Source organism: Oryctolagus cuniculus, chromosome 17, assembly GCF_051225735.1.
Source record: "Oryctolagus cuniculus isolate XC-2025 breed Fujian yellow rabbit chromosome 17, ASM5122573v1, whole genome shotgun sequence".
In the NCBI taxonomy this organism is placed as follows: Eukaryota; Metazoa; Chordata; class Mammalia; order Lagomorpha; family Leporidae; genus Oryctolagus; species Oryctolagus cuniculus.
Genome location: NC_142883.1, coordinates 24,831,530 through 24,846,059, shown reverse-complemented (window position 1 = coordinate 24,846,059; position 14,530 = coordinate 24,831,530). Strand labels below are relative to the sequence as shown.

The 14,530-nt window shown below is 59.5% G+C and overlaps 2 protein-coding genes across 5 annotated transcripts; both read left to right on the top strand.

Moving 5' to 3' along the window:
* Positions 1–2,379: 2,379 nt before the first annotated feature.
* On the top strand, positions 2,380–8,650 carry HOXB8 (homeobox B8). Of its 4 annotated transcripts, none has more exons than XM_070060017.2 (4): positions 2,380–2,526; positions 3,260–3,319; positions 6,117–6,588; positions 7,511–8,650. In XM_070060017.2, exons 3-4 carry the CDS (start codon positions 6,165–6,167, stop codon positions 7,816–7,818), a joined length of 732 nt encoding a protein of 243 aa, XP_069916118.1. In that variant the 5' UTR covers positions 2,380–2,526; positions 3,260–3,319; positions 6,117–6,164; the 3' UTR covers positions 7,819–8,650. The 4 variants fall into 4 exon arrangements, with proteins under 4 accessions (XP_069916118.1, XP_069916123.1, XP_069916119.1 ...); XM_070060022.2 differs by having other exon boundaries at positions 2,382–2,526; positions 7,514–8,650; XM_070060018.2 differs by having other exon boundaries at positions 2,451–2,596.
* Positions 8,651–8,841: 191 nt separating this feature from the next.
* On the top strand, positions 8,842–13,226 carry HOXB7 (homeobox B7). The gene is made up of 3 exons (XM_051825579.3): positions 8,842–9,036; positions 9,343–10,445; positions 12,409–13,226. The coding sequence occupies exons 2-3, from the start codon at positions 10,046–10,048 to the stop codon at positions 12,660–12,662; spliced, it is 654 nt and encodes a 217-aa protein (XP_051681539.1). The 5' UTR covers positions 8,842–9,036; positions 9,343–10,045; the 3' UTR covers positions 12,663–13,226.
* The last annotated feature ends 1,304 nt before the right edge of the window (positions 13,227–14,530 follow it).

Sequence of the window (14,530 nt, the reverse complement as noted above, 5' to 3'; positions counted from 1 at the left end):
GGGGAGAATGGAGCCAGGACTGGGTCTCTCTGAGTGGGCTTTCCCCCCACAGTTGCCCACCGCCTGGGGAGCCCGGAGAGGGGGGAGTAAAGCAGGCAGTGCAGGTCTTGGGAGCCCTGCGCTCTGGCCGCTGAGAGAGAGGGAGGCCAGGGAGGAAAGCAGCAGGACCCCTCCGCCTTTCCCTGCCCCCAGGTGCGAGGCTGAGGGCTTCGAGGGGGCGGAGGTGGGGGTGGGGCTCCTTAGGGTTCCTGGGGTCCCAGGCACCCCTGTGAACTAACCAGGACCTAGCAGCCTTGGTCTGAGGGCGTCGGGTCTGGTAGGTGCTGGGGCCCGGGGAGGCAGCACCCAAAGGCTGGGAGAGGGCATTGCACGTGGAACAGAAGGAAAATTCCCTTCCCCAGCGGTTCCCGGGATTCAAGTCGATTTCAGCTGGCACCCTTGAGTCTGTTTCAGAAGTCGCGTCCCGCCTTCAACTCCTGGCTGCCCTGCCTCTACCGCGCCCGGCAGCAGGATGCCGGCCGGCTGTGCCTGGCGCTGGGCGTGCTCCCTCGGCGGCCTCCTGCTATGCTCTCCCGGGGCTCCCGTGGCCACCCCGCAGCCGGTGCGGACCCTGCGGGCCCGGGCGGAGGTGGGGACAGAGCCAGGCAGGAGGCAAGGAGCCTGTCAGCGAAAAGGCCAGCCTACCCTGCTCTAACGAAACGATGAAGCGACGGGAGAGTGAGCAGGAGGCGGGACGCAGCCTGGCTTCCCGAAGGGCGGCCTGGGTCGGGGGCCGTCCAAGGAGGTTCCGAAAGGGACAGAAAGGGATGCGTTTCTGCGGCGAATAGGGACCAGGCGTCCTCCCTGCCCTGGGTCCCCGGGCCCGGCTGGTGCAAGAGCGAGCCAAGAAGGCCGATTTCAGCCCAAAGGAACCAGGGGAAGGAAAAAAAAAAAAAAAAAGTGAGGCTGGAGCCCGGCGGAGCGCAGCGGGGTAGGGGGCCTCCGGCGGCGGGGTCGGGGTCCCGAGCTGAGGCGGCTTCCCTGAAAGGCAAACAAAGCCGAAGATGCGGAGGCTCGGAAGCCGGAGATGGGGAAATCGGCTGTCATAAAAGAGAGCGAGCAAGCGAGCGAGCGAGGGAGCGAGCGATTCAGAGAGGGAGGCCGGGAAAGTGCGCGTCGGAGAGAAGCCGGGAGAGGAATTCGATGCCGTGCGCGCGGCAATAAAAGAATATGACCGCTATAAAAGTTTATAGCGTATAAATTTCTGAAGGTTAAGAAACTAAACAGCAGCAAAGCAAACAGTGAGGGGAAACTTTCCGGAGCTGAGCGAGCCACACACAGCTGGGCCGGGGCTTGGGGCCTGGGGCTGGGAAGGGGGCTCGGCCCAGGGCTTCCGGGGCGGAGGACGGGGGCAGAGAAGGGAGGCGGGCAGGGAGACCACGTTGTCCAGGCCGGTGCTCGGAGGTTGCAGTTCCGACCCTGGTCTTTGTTCTTCACGCCTCTGCAGAACCCAATTTCACGAACCCAAGCCCCCACACCCCACCCCCGCACACACACGCTTGCGCCCACAGGCTCGGCGGGGCCATCTCTGGCTCCTTCTCCCCCGGCCCTATGGAACCCTCCCCGGCCTCCCTCCTCGCTGAAAAAGTCCTCAACTGTTTCTCCTGGGGACTTGAAGCCACCGTTTGAGGCTTGACAAGTGCTCCCATCCCTTGTTTTCAGGCCGTGAACGGCCCCACTGCTCGGGGGTCTCCGCAGAAATTAAGGCCCAGGGGGAGGCTGGAATAGAGGTGCAAGGGGAAAAAAAAAAAGCGCAAGGCCTTGTCTTCCTCCTCTGCCCCCTCCCCTCCTCCCCTGTCTGTCCCTTAAGCTTATCTGCACAATTCCACGAGTCATTTGCAGATTCCCATCCCTCCTCCAGCACCCGTTCTGGTTTCCCTCCCTCTTTTGTGCTAATAATGAAAGTTTTTCTGGCTGGGTGATGAGGCGGCTGGCTCTGGCGGAACCGGCCACGCCGGGGACAGGGGTACTGTTTTCGGCCGCGCGACCGCTAGATGGCATCCTTGCTCCACGCGAAAATCCCCGGCGAGCCGGCTGCATTCGCCCGCGGCTCCGCGCCGCGCCTCGGCCGGCTCCGATTCACGAACCAAGAGCTATCAAAAGTCATGAATAATTTGCACGTAATAAAAATATAGGGTTCGTTACGGCCTCCCCCCACCCCATTTCATAGATTTCAGGTACAGTGGTGTTCCCCTCCCTTCTGCAAGGGTCAATTTTCTGATTTCCCCCCTCGAGGAAGGGTTCAGTGCTGCTCCCACCCAGTCGCTGTGCTCGGTGGGAGCCACAAACGCGTGGAAACGGGGGAATAATGGGTCCAAATCCAAGGGAACCGAGTCGGGGAAATGAGATTTTCCATGCAGGGGGGCGAAAGCTGTGTCTGCGGCTGCGGGTGCGCGGGTCAGGTGAGCGCGGTCCGCCGGCGGCAGGAGGCGGATGGAGAGGCAGCCGCTGGGGCGGGCTGCCCACGCCAGCGGGAGACTGAGCCCGGTGAGCCCGCCCGCGGGGGGCCCCCAGCCCGGGTGGGGAACGGAGCCTTGGCCCGCGCTGCGGCTCGGAAGTGAGTGGGGCCGGCTGTGCACCGGTGCGAGCTGCGGAGCCCTTTGTGCGCGTCGGGGTCGGGGTCGGGTCCGGGCCGAGGGCGCTCTGGGCAGGGGGGTCCCCTCCCCGGGGCGGCCAAGTGAGGGGCGGCTCGGACATCTTCGGAGGCTCTGTGAGCCCCGGGTTGGGCCGCCCAGCCCCCGCAAAATGCGCGTGATCAGGACGGGTGTGGGGGCAGACGGGGCGCCGCATCGTCCCCAGCCGCGCGCTGCTTCCAGGTGAGGCTGCGGCTCCCGCGCGCTGGGCCCTGGCCCTGGCCCCCGGCCTGCCCTGGGCCCTCCGGGAATCAGCAGCCAGAGGCCCGGATTCCAGGGCGTTTTTCGTTCGGAGACCCGAGCTCGGGTCTGGGTTCCCAGTCCTCCGATCCCTGTCTCCCTCTGCAACCAACCTGATCCCTGTCTCCCTCTGCAAGCAACCTGCGGGAGAAGCAGGTACCCCGCCCCCACCCCAGGTACCGGGCCGCAGCCTCTCCACGTCCCGCAGCGCCTCACGCACAGAGGCAAGCAGAGTTTCTTCTCAACTCGAGTTTCTCTAATAAATCTGCGCTCCGTTGGGTGTTTATAAATTATCTCCTCGCTCTTTCTTGTTTTTTCTTGTAATAGAAACATTTTCCTTCCATCAGGACTTTTTCTGGCCGGAGTAGGGATGATTTAGAACAAACCACTGAATTTCTACCTGGTCGGTGAGTCCTCAGATCGTGACCGCAACCCCCACCCCACCCCACCCCGACTGGCCCCCGCGCTTGAGAAAAACCTTGGCTTCCGCAACTTCAAACTCTGCCTCCAGCAGCCTCACTGCCCCTTCGGCCACGCACGGAAAATTCCAGACCCCGCTTTTCTCCATCTCCTTTTCTCCCTTCTGCCTCGCAGTCAGCCCAGCTCTCCCTCTCCCTCTTCCTTGTAGCCCCTCTGCCATTCTCACCATTTGTTTGGAAAGGACTGACTGACCCTACCAGTCACTGCCTAGGAAAGGGTGCTAGCTTCATTTTTATATGGGTGGAGGCCTGTGAGGCCCCCCCAAAGCCACTGTCTCCCCCCAAAACAATGGTTGAATGTGTTCATGAAGCCTCTGCCTTTGTTACTATTCTCTCTCCGTGTCTCTTTCTCTGTCTCCCTTTCCCTCCCCTTCCCTTTCCTTCTCTTCCATCCCTTTTCCTTCCCTGATCAAGTACTGCGGGAGACCGCCAGTTCCACCCCCCAGCCTGGCCAGCAGCCTCTCAAGACCCTAGGCAAGGGGCACGGACACAGCCCGCACCTGAGCAGTTCGCTTCCGGCTTCTGGGTCTCAGGCCTCAGGTCCTCTGATGTGCAGAGAGAGCCAGGTTGAAGGAGGGACTCACGGGACAGGAGAGGAGGCAGCTCAGAGGCCTTGTCATGTCCAAATCCCTTCTACTCCAAGGTCACATTAGATAGTGACACTGGCTCAACAGTCTTAGAGACATTGGGGACCAATAAATGTCCCCCAACCCCTCACCTTGTAGTCACTGCCTAAGGCAGGAGAGGCCAGGCAGCACAGCTTGGGTGCCCAACACAGCAGCCTCCAGCCTCCAGCCCCATGCCCTTCCCTCCTGGTGATGTGTTGGTGGGACAGGCAGTGCCCACTCACAGGGGACAGTGGGAGGTGTAGGGGGTTGTCTGGGGGAAGGCTGGGAGCCCAACTGGGTTACATTCCTGGGTCCCAAGGCCTGGATGCAGGTGCAGGGCAGGCCCATGGGTTATCATCCGGTTGGTGGCATCAGCCCCCTGTCCCCTCACACAAAGTTTGCCCCCAAAAGTGCTGGCTGGAGTGGAGCACCTTCAGGAGACACCCCCCCCCCCCGTCTGCTTAGTGCTCGCCCCAGGAAGCCGAGACCCCAGGACACTGCAGAAGGGGCAGCTGCCAGGCAAACCCTGCTGTCCTGCTCAGTGCCTCCCCACTGCCCTGAAGAGGCTGCTTTCTCCCGGTCATCCCTCCCAGGCCCTCTCCAGCCCCTTCTCCAGGAAGGATGCTGGCTTATTTGTTTAATGAGGGCAAGTTGTGAGAGTGGCCTGGGCAGTGTGGACAGGGGCCAGACTAGGGGGGAGAGAGAGAGAGAGAGAGAGAGAGAACGAGAGAGAGAAGAGGCAGGTGCTTGCCTCCTGGAAGGATGGGGAAATCTCAGGAAAGTCACCGTTTGCGCCGAAAAACCCCATAATGGTTCTCATTTCGGCTCCGTCACCCCCACGGTGCTGCAGTCGGGCGGCGGGGGCCATGGAAGCTGCAGTTTTATAGCTGTAGAGGAAAGAACTCGTAAAATGCTAACAGCTTTTATGCGCTGCGGCATAAACAACAGACTCTGGCTTTATTGCGTTTTATAGTTTGTTAAAGAGTTTACAGCCGTTTTTGGGGGGCCGGTTACCCAGCCAATTCCCTCTGCACGATAGTTAAACCTTTATCAATAATAAGGAAATTGATCATTAAAGCTTTAAATATGACTACCTCGTTTGTTTGAAAATATGTTTAGGAGAGGAAGCTGTATGATTTGATAACTTGTATTAAAATACCAATTACATTTATAGGACCTTTTAAAACTCGGCGCAATTAAACCGTGTTCTTTTACATTTTTCCGAAGCGACCCTGACATTTAGAAAGACTCCAATTGCCTCGTTAAAATCGCGAAATTAACAGCGTGCCTACGCCTGGCGCGTTGTGTATGTGCGTGCCCATGTTTTTTCCGACTCCCCCACATCAGTCTTTGGGGGTGGTCTGCGAAGGTATTTGATTTGTTGTGTGGTGAGAGATATCTCATTAATGTAGGTAGTTAAACAGATTTAATCCGCATTCATTCTCCCTCGCCCCCTCTCCCTCTCCCCTCTCGCTCCCCCTCTCCCTCTCTGTCTCTCTCTCTGTCTCTCTCACTCTCTCTCTCTCTCTCTCCCTGGGTGTTTGTTTCCTTCCCCTCCTTTTTTTTTTTTCCACCCGCTCTTCACTCCCTGGCGTTCTCTCGCTCGCTCGCTCTCGCTCTCACCCTCGCTCTGCGTTCTGTCCGGGAGGAGTACGGAGAAGCCAATAGGATGCGGGGTCTCTAATGGATGCAAATGATCATGAAAAGACAGTGCAAAATATGAAACAACTCATTTGCAGGGAAGTAAATCACCGAAAACTGTTTATGAACTGGCACCCCTTCTTGGAAATGTAAAGCGAGGACCTCTTTAAGTGGCGGTATATTTTTGTGTGGGGGGTGGGGGGTGGGGGGAGGGCGCGCAAGCCGTGGCTGCCATGCAAGCTTAGACTTTTGGAGGCTTCTCCGTCTTTCTCTATTCCTGGAAATCACAAAAAGTGTGGCGGCTTCGAGATCTTCGCCTTTTCTTTCTTTTCTTTCTTTTTCTTTCTTTTTTTTTTTTTTCCTCCTCCCTTTCCCTCTCCTTTCCTGGCGAGGGTGACCAGGAGCCGGCGAATCCGCGTTTTTTTTCTCTCTCTCTCTCTCCCTCCCTTTCCCCCTCCCCACCCCCTCCCCAACAGCCCCCAACTACAGCCTCCGCCGCCGCCGCCGCCTCAAAATTCAATAAAATGAGCTCTTATTTCGTCAACTCACTGTTCTCCAAATACAAAACCGGGGAGTCCCTGCGCCCCAATTATTATGACTGCGGCTTCGCCCAGGACCTGGGCGGCCGACCCACCGTGGTGTACGGTCCCAGCGGCGGCGGCAGCTTCCAGCACCCGTCGCAAATCCAGGAGTTCTACCACGGGCCGTCGTCGCTGTCCACGGCTCCCTACCAGCAGAACCCGTGCGCCGTGGCGTGCCACGGGGACCCGGGCAACTTCTACGGCTACGACCCGCTGCAGCGCCAGAGCCTGTTCGGAGCGCAGGACCCGGACCTGGTGCAGTACGCAGACTGCAAGCTCGCCGCCGCCAGCGGCCTGGGCGAGGAGGCCGAGGGCTCGGAGCAGAGCCCGTCGCCCACACAGCTCTTCCCCTGGATGCGCCCGCAAGGTGAGCCCGCATTGAGGCCAGCGGGGCGGGAGGCGCCGGGGAGGGCCCAGGGCCGGGCCGGGCGCCGGCAGGCCAGGCACATTTCCTCCAGCTACTGGTCCCACCGCCTCCTGCATTTTCCTTTTCTGTTTTCTCTCTCCTTCCTTCCTTCCTTCCTTCCTTCCTTCCTTCCTTCCTTCCTTCCTTCCTTCCTTCCTTCTTTTTTCCCTTTCCTTTCTTTTTCCTTTCTTCTCTTCCTTTCTCTCTCTCTCCCTCTCCCTCTCGCTCTCTCCCTCTCTCTCTCTCTCCGTTTTTTGTTTCCCTTAGAGGGGGAATCGCTAAGCGACATTTCCTGAATCCATAAACCCCTCACCCTGCCTTACTTTGCTTTCTCCTCATCCTTTTTTCCTCTTTTACTGTTTTATGGGGTTAATGGAGGGGGGGGTGGCAGTGGGGGCGCTCAACTTTTGCACTTCTCAATTGCTTTATAGTTTAATTACCCTGCAGAAACTTTTCTCCTGGAGCAGAGGCTCTGGGGGGCTTTTAAAGGTGGGTCCATTCGTCCCCACCCCGGCTTTTTTATTCTTATGTGTCCCCCCCCCACATCCTCCCTTCTAAAGTTTATGGCGCTTTTAATAGATTTGAACCCCCGCCCCCACCCAACTCTGGGGCTGGTTGTCCAAGGAGGGGGCGCCCCCTCTCCGGCCCCCTTAGATCCAGCGGCTTCGGATCCCCCTCGTCCCCCGCACGCCCCCCCCCCCGCGCCTCCACTGACCGCGGCCTCTCGGCGCCCCCCTCCCCGCCCTCGCACCGGGTAGAAGGTCCCCTGCCCTTATTATACTGGTCTCCTAGGCTGGTTCACGAATTTTCCACCCTTCCCCGTCTCTGCCCCCTCCCCCGCCCTCCCCTCCCCTCCGTCTCGCCCCCTTTCCCCCCTTCCCAGCAGCCGCCGGACGCAGGCGAGGCCGACAGACCTACAGCCGCTACCAGACCCTGGAGCTGGAGAAAGAGTTCCTATTTAATCCCTATCTGACTCGCAAGCGGCGGATCGAGGTGTCGCATGCGCTGGGACTGACAGAGAGACAGGTCAAAATCTGGTTCCAGAACCGGAGGATGAAGTGGAAAAAAGAGAACAACAAAGACAAGTTCCCCAGCAGCAAATGCGAGCAGGAGGAGCTGGAGAAACAGAAGCTGGAGCGGGCCCCGGAGGCGGCGGACGAGGGCGACGCGCAGAAGGGCGACAAGAAGTAGGCTCCAGCCGGGACTGCCAGGCCCGCGGCCGCCCGCACGCCCGCCGGTCCCGCCCGCCCAGCCCGAGCGCGCCCGGCCCCGCGAGCCAGCGGGCCCGGAGCCGGGCCTCCCACTGCAGCGACCCCGCCGCGCCAGTCCCCGCTAGTGGTAGTTTCTCGTAATAGCTTCTGTGTGTGAGCTGCCGTGGATCCTCTTCCCTTCTCTCGGGCCCCTGGGGGGGGGGGTAAAAAAAAAAAAGAGAGAGAGAAGGATTTTAAGCAAGGACTCCCTCGCCCCGCGAGGGCGAGCGGCCGCGGCCCGGCTGAGCCCCCCACGCCCCCGCCCCGTGTAAAAAGCCTCCTTGTGCAATGGTCTTTTTTTTCCTCTAAACGTGCTTCTTTGTAATGACCGAGGTACCGATTTCTGCTAAGTTTCCCCAACAACATGAAACTGCCTATTCACGCCGTAATTCTGTCTCCCTTCCTCTCTCTTTCTCTCTCTCTTTCTCTCTCTCTCTCTCTCTCTCTCTCTCTCTCTCTCCCTGCCGCCCCCACCCCCAGCTCGCTGGCTTTCTCACTCTCTCTCGCTTCTCTCTTTTCCCTCCCCCTCCTTTGGTTTGACAATTTCGTCTTAAGTGTTTCTCAAAAAGAGGTTACTTTAGTTAGCATGCGCGCTGTGGGCAATTGTTACAAGTGTTCCTAGGTTTACTGTGAAGAGAATGTATCCTGTATCCGTGAATTGCTTTATGGGGGGAGGGAGGGCTAATTATATATTTTGTTGTTCCTCTACACTTTGTTCTGTTGTCTGCGCCTGCAAAGGGCGGAAGAGTTACAATAAAGTTTACAAGCGAGAACCCGAGCCGGGCCTGGCCCGCGCTGCTCATTCACTCTCCCGGCGCCTTGCAGAGCCGGGGGGAGCCGGTCACCAGGCTCCTGCGCCGGGCGAGGCCGGCCCCGCGCGGAGGGGGCGGGGGCCAGAGGCAGGTGGTACGAGTCCCCGGGCCCAGGGGCGCAGGGGGCGAGGGAGGCGGCCGCGCGTGATTGGCGGAGAGCGCAGGGAGGGAGGGGAGAAACCCCCTCCCCTCGCGTTCCGAGGCAGCCCAGCCCGGGAGACCTCGGCACCCAGGCCTAGCCGGGGAGAGGCGCCGAGGCTGGTGGCTGCGTCCCCTGCCACCCCCTCTTTGTTTCGGTGCGCGGCCTCCCGGGGAGGCCGCGGGGCGGTGTGTGTGTGTTTGTAAAGGTGGGACGCGGGGCTGCTGAGCACGCTATTTTTATTTCTCTCGGACTCCGGTGGGGGGAGCAGGGGGGGAGGGGAAGGGCTCGTCGCCACCTCTCCCTGCCCGGGACTTGGCCACCTCCGCGCCGCTCCGAGGCGGTGGCTCGCCTCCTTCCTTCCTTGGCTGCCTTTGCTTCGCCGGCAGCCACGCTCGGCTGGGGCATCCGGGAACCGGGAGAGGAGCGTGCCTGGGCCGCCCTCCTCCCTTCCTCTCTCTCCCCACCCCCACCCCCACCTTTTCCTTTTTTTTTTTTTTTTTTTTTTCCCAAGCCACCAGAAATCGCAGTGTCCGACGCCCGCAGGCCGGAGCCCATGCCTTGGGAGCACCTACGCAGCCTGGCTCCGTCTGCCCTACGCAGCCTGGCTCCGTCTGCGCCCGCGTGTCTGGGGCACTGAGACAGCCGTGAGGCCAGGCTCCCCTCGTTCCTCACCTTGGGAGAACCCGACCGGCTTCCCCTATGGGCCCCACCGGGCCGCGCCGGCCCGCGTTAATAAAGACCCGACCTGCCCGCAGCCGGCCGCGCGCGTCCCGCTCCTGCGTTTGTGTCTGGCTCGGGGCCGCGCGGGGGAAGCAGGCGGGGGGCGGCAGCGCCGGCCGCTCGGGGGTTATTTATTTTCCCTTCCACTCCAGCCCTTCCTTCCCGAATCTCGCTTGCAAGCTGCCCCCGGCCCGCGGGGGTCGGCAGCGGCCCCTGAGCCCCCAGCCCCAATCCTCAGGGCCCGGCTCTCCCATTCATTATTGATCATATTTTATAAATCCAACGCCACACAATTTTTTCCACATTACCGGGAGCCGTGGGGAGGCCGCCGGGCCATTGGAGGAAGGGCTGTCACGTGGGCGGGGTCACGTGGTCCGGGGAGGAAAAAGGGGGTCCTTTTTGGTGTAAATCTGGACTCTAATTCTGTAATATATCAAGGAATCTCGTAAAACCGACACTAAAACGTCCCTGCCTACAAATCATCCGGCCAAATTATGAGTTCATTGTATTATGCGAATGCTTTATTTTCTAAATATCCAGCCGCAAGTTCGGTTTTCGCTACTGGAGCCTTCCCCGAACAAACTTCTTGCGCGTTCGCGTCCAACCCCCCGCGCCCGGGCTATGGAGCGGGTTCGGGCGCCGCTTTCGCCGCCTCGGTGCAGGGCTTGTACCCCGGCGGGGGGGGCATGGCGGGCCAGGGCGCGGCTGGCGTCTACGCGGCCGGCTACGGGCTCGAGCCGAGTTCCTTCAACATGCACTGCGCGCCCTTTGAGCAGAACCTCTCCGGGGTGTGTCCCGGCGACTCCGCCAAGGCGGCAGGCGCCAAGGAGCAGAGGGACTCGGACTTGGCGGCCGAGAGTAACTTCCGGATCTACCCCTGGATGCGAAGCTCAGGTAACGCCGCGCACCTAGCAGTCCCGAGCCGCAGCGGCCGGGGCACGTTCCCCGCAAGGCGCCCCCTTCCGCGTCCAGCGCGCTCCGGGCCTGGGGACGCGGCAGCCCCTGGGCTCCCACCCCCACTCGTGCTCGGTGCTCTGAGGCTCGCTCTGCCGCCCCCGGCGCGGATCGCTCTTCGCCGACGCCGTGGCGCTCCGAGCCCCCAGCCCGTCCCCCACCCTTCCTCCTGGCCTTTTAGCTTTAAATATTTATCAGCAGCGCCGGCACGGGCTGGAGACGAGGCCGTTTGTCTTGCGAGGGAAGGCTGGGGTTTGCAGAGAATAGCCATTAGGGTCTCCCCCACACACACCCCGCCCTCCTCCCTTCCCCGCCCGGGATCTCGGCTCTGGGTGTGTCCCCCAGTCCCTGCTCGGATCAAGTATGGGGGAGGGGGCCGTAGCGCAAAGCCGCTCTCCCCTCCCCATTCCTTCCCAGCCAACCCCGCTCCCCCATTATTCCCAGCAGGACAGTTAGAGGTGGGCTCTGGAGGCCTGACGGGGAGGGGGGGGGGGTGCAGAGGAGATGAGGACCCAGCCAGGGGCACAGAGCCAGAGGCAGGTGGAGGGAGGGGTGCTGAGGCCAGGGGAGATGAGACCTGAGGGGAGGGCAGCAGCCTGGTGGGAGTAGAGTTGGCTCCCCCAGGTGCCTTTCCCAGGGCTCACGTGCACCACTGGACAGCTGGCCAAGGACTCCGGAGGTAACACCCTATAGGAGGGCACATCTCTTAGGGACTTCAAGGAGCCAAACCAAGCCTTGGGGAGTACAGGCCACCCAGCATTGCAGCTGCTGCAGGAAACCCCAAGAAGCCAAGGGTCCCATGGGGGATCTCCTGCGAAGCCTGGCCTAGACTTCCTTGTCCACCGTGCCAACACAGGTGGACTTGGGGCCCAGCTCCATGGCCCAGAAGGCCCAAGACTTGTGGTTTGAGGCTCCCAACCCAGGCAGAGCTGGTGGCCAGGAGATGCCCGGCTCTCCCCCGCCAGCAGTATTGGTGGTCACGGTTCCTGTTTAACCTCCTCCATAATTTAACTGCCTTTCCAGTTGATTTATCAAAGCCCCAACTTTTCTGCTCATAAACATTTCAGCTTGGCTTTTATCTTATTTGAAAATTAGGCCCCTGGTCCCTCTCCCCGGAGTCTCCTTCCCAAGAGGGCTGGCATGAGCACCTCCCCCAGGTCTCCTTAAGGTTCTGGGCCTAACCTGAGCATTGCCATGGGCGCTTCAGCACCCACCACCCAGGTACTTCCCGGTCCGCCCTCAGCCAGGTGGCTGTCTCTCCTGCTCTCCCCCTCTACTTTCCTGGAGGCCCAGAGATTGCTCCGGGGAGCTGAGCTGTGTGGGCGGACCGGCCAGCCTGGCCCTGCCTGACCCTTCTTGGCTCACTGGAAAACACAAGAGCACAGCTGCTCTCAGAGGGACTTCCTGCTCCAGGGGACTCTGCAAATTCTCACCTCCACCTCATTCCACAACACAGGGGAAGAGGGGCTGAGCCTGTGAGACCCCTTTGTCTCCTGGCACAATGTCCATTACCCCGTACCCCAAAGACTGTCAGAGTCAGCATCCGGAGTGGAGAGGTCTGGGGTCCCTGCTGCCACACAGGAACACGGACCTCTCTCCCTTCAGCTCACATTGGCCCCCTTAGGAGCAAAGCCTCCTGGTTTCCAAGCCTCTGACGTTGCAGGTCGAAGCAGACTGCCTGGCTGGAAATTGGGCAGGATAGCCTGGGGAAGCCTGCAGAAAGGTGTGCATATTGAAGGAAAAGAGTGGCACCTGGGGTTTGGGCTGGGGTCTGAGAGGGGAGAAGGCCGTGTAGCGAGAGCCTGGGCTGCTTCCTTCCAGTCACGAACAGGGTCCCGGAGCAGGGCAGGCAGCTTTGTGGAGTTCTCTGAGCCCACTGTTTCTTCTTTAAATGCCGTGCCAGGGGCTGACCGCAAGCGGGGCCGCCAGACCTACACGCGCTACCAGACGCTGGAGCTGGAGAAGGAGTTCCACTACAACCGCTACCTGACGCGGCGGCGGCGCATCGAGATCGCGCACGCCCTGTGCCTCACCGAGCGCCAGATCAAGATCTGGTTCCAGAACCGGCGCATGAAGTGGAAAAAGGAGAACAAGTCGGCCGGCCCGGGGGCCGCTGGGCACGACAAGGCAGAAGCAGAGGAGGAAGAGGAGGAGTGAGAGACAGAGAAAAGGCAGACGAGAGAGAAGAGGAAAGGAGAGAGGGAGCCGCCCAGCTCTGGGAATCGAACCAGGAAATTCAAATCCAATAGGGAAGAAAAAAAAAAGCACCTGTATTTAAAGGAAAACAATTTTAGAGAAAGGTGAAACGTTGATTCCTCAACACTGTAAAAAAAAAAAAATACTACCTATAGGAAAGGCTGTCGGGTTTGTTTTTGTACAAATGGGAAGGACCTTATCTACCTGTTCTGTAGCTTTCTGGAATTTGCCTCCGCTTTTCTATGTTGCTATTGTAAGGTCTTTGTAAACTCTTGCTGTTTTGTAAGCCCCCTTTGATGCTGTCTTTGTGGACCATGGGTCTGGACTAATGTATGTGGCTCCCCACTCTTCCCAGCCTCCCCATCCCGTAGTGACACTGAAGCAGCCTTAGGGAGCCCCAAGAACCCACCGACTGGCCCGCCTGTCCCCGTGACCCTGACTGCAGCCCCTTCACCCGCCAGGCCCCTCCTCTTTACATTCTATGTGTATCTGATGGATGGAAAAATAAAATGCAATTAAAAATAAGCAGAAGCCATATTTTCTTTGTCTCCCTAGGCCAGGGAGAGTTCAGGATTAGTGGTGGCTGAGTGAGAGCCCCTCCCCGATGGACCCATGTCCTCCTGTGCTGGACTTGCTGTTTTTCCTTGTGCCCCCTGCTCTGGGGGGGTCCCCACTAGCGAAGTCCATTACCACACACACACACATTCCCCTTACACTCTTTCGCACACATGGACAAAATGGAATGCATAAGATCACTGTATGTACAGGCTGCCATCACTTCTAGATAATTCCACCGCCACAGTCACAAATAAACCCCTATTCCTGTGTTCATAAGAAAATGCACAGGCATTCAGAGTCCCCACTGCACACTCAGAATATGTGGGTTCACATTCACACGCACTTGGGACACAAGGAGAAATACCACCGTGCACTCGCAGGTCGGCTTACACACACACACACAGACTCACATTTGTCCCCCCAGGGCCCACAGTACGGTCAGGCATACAGGCTCCCCAAAACAGAAGACAGGAAACCCCACGGTTGCACGAACCCTCTTCCTTATACAAGCCTTCAATTCAGGCTGCAGATCGGCGCGCCGCCGCCCAGACACAATCGCAAAGCTGTAGTCTGAAAGGCTAGGCCCTGAGCGAAGGAAGAGCGGAAGGAAAGGCGAAGCGAACCCCAAACCACCGCCACCTCTGGCGCGGCCGTGGGGAGAGGCCAAGATCGCGAGTGGAGGCCTCGCGGCCGGCCCTAGGACAGCCTCCCAGGCCGGGCCGCTCACGGCTCGCCGCTCGCTCGCTCCCTCGCTCGGCAAACATCGCCAGCCAGAGCTGTTCTTTCATTTTATTGCAACTTATTTTAATTTCAATTATTTTAATTTATTTCATTCTAAATTGACGCAGGCGACCCCAATAAACATTTTTAATGGCGGGGAAAAACGAGTCCCCGGAGCGGAAGCCCCGGCGGTGAGGATTTGCCGGGCTGGTGCGGCAGCGTCCGGGCAGCGCCGAGTCTGGCCGCGCCGCCTGCCCGGGCTTCCTCCGCGCCTATCTGCCCTCTCCCCGCGTCGCTGACGACCTGGGACCTTGTTGAAAACACAGAGAAAGACCCCTAAAAAAGGAAACACATTTTTAGAGAGGTTATTTCGTTTCCTGCATTTGGACGCTGCTAGCTCGAATCAAAATTCGGGGGGTCTTTTAGGGAACATGGAAAGCAGGGGTGATTTTTTGTGTGACGCCAAAACACCCCCTGATCGCGGGACAAAAACCGAAGCACTGCCGCGTCTATGCAGGTAGATCTCTGGAGTTGGTATTTTAAATATTTAT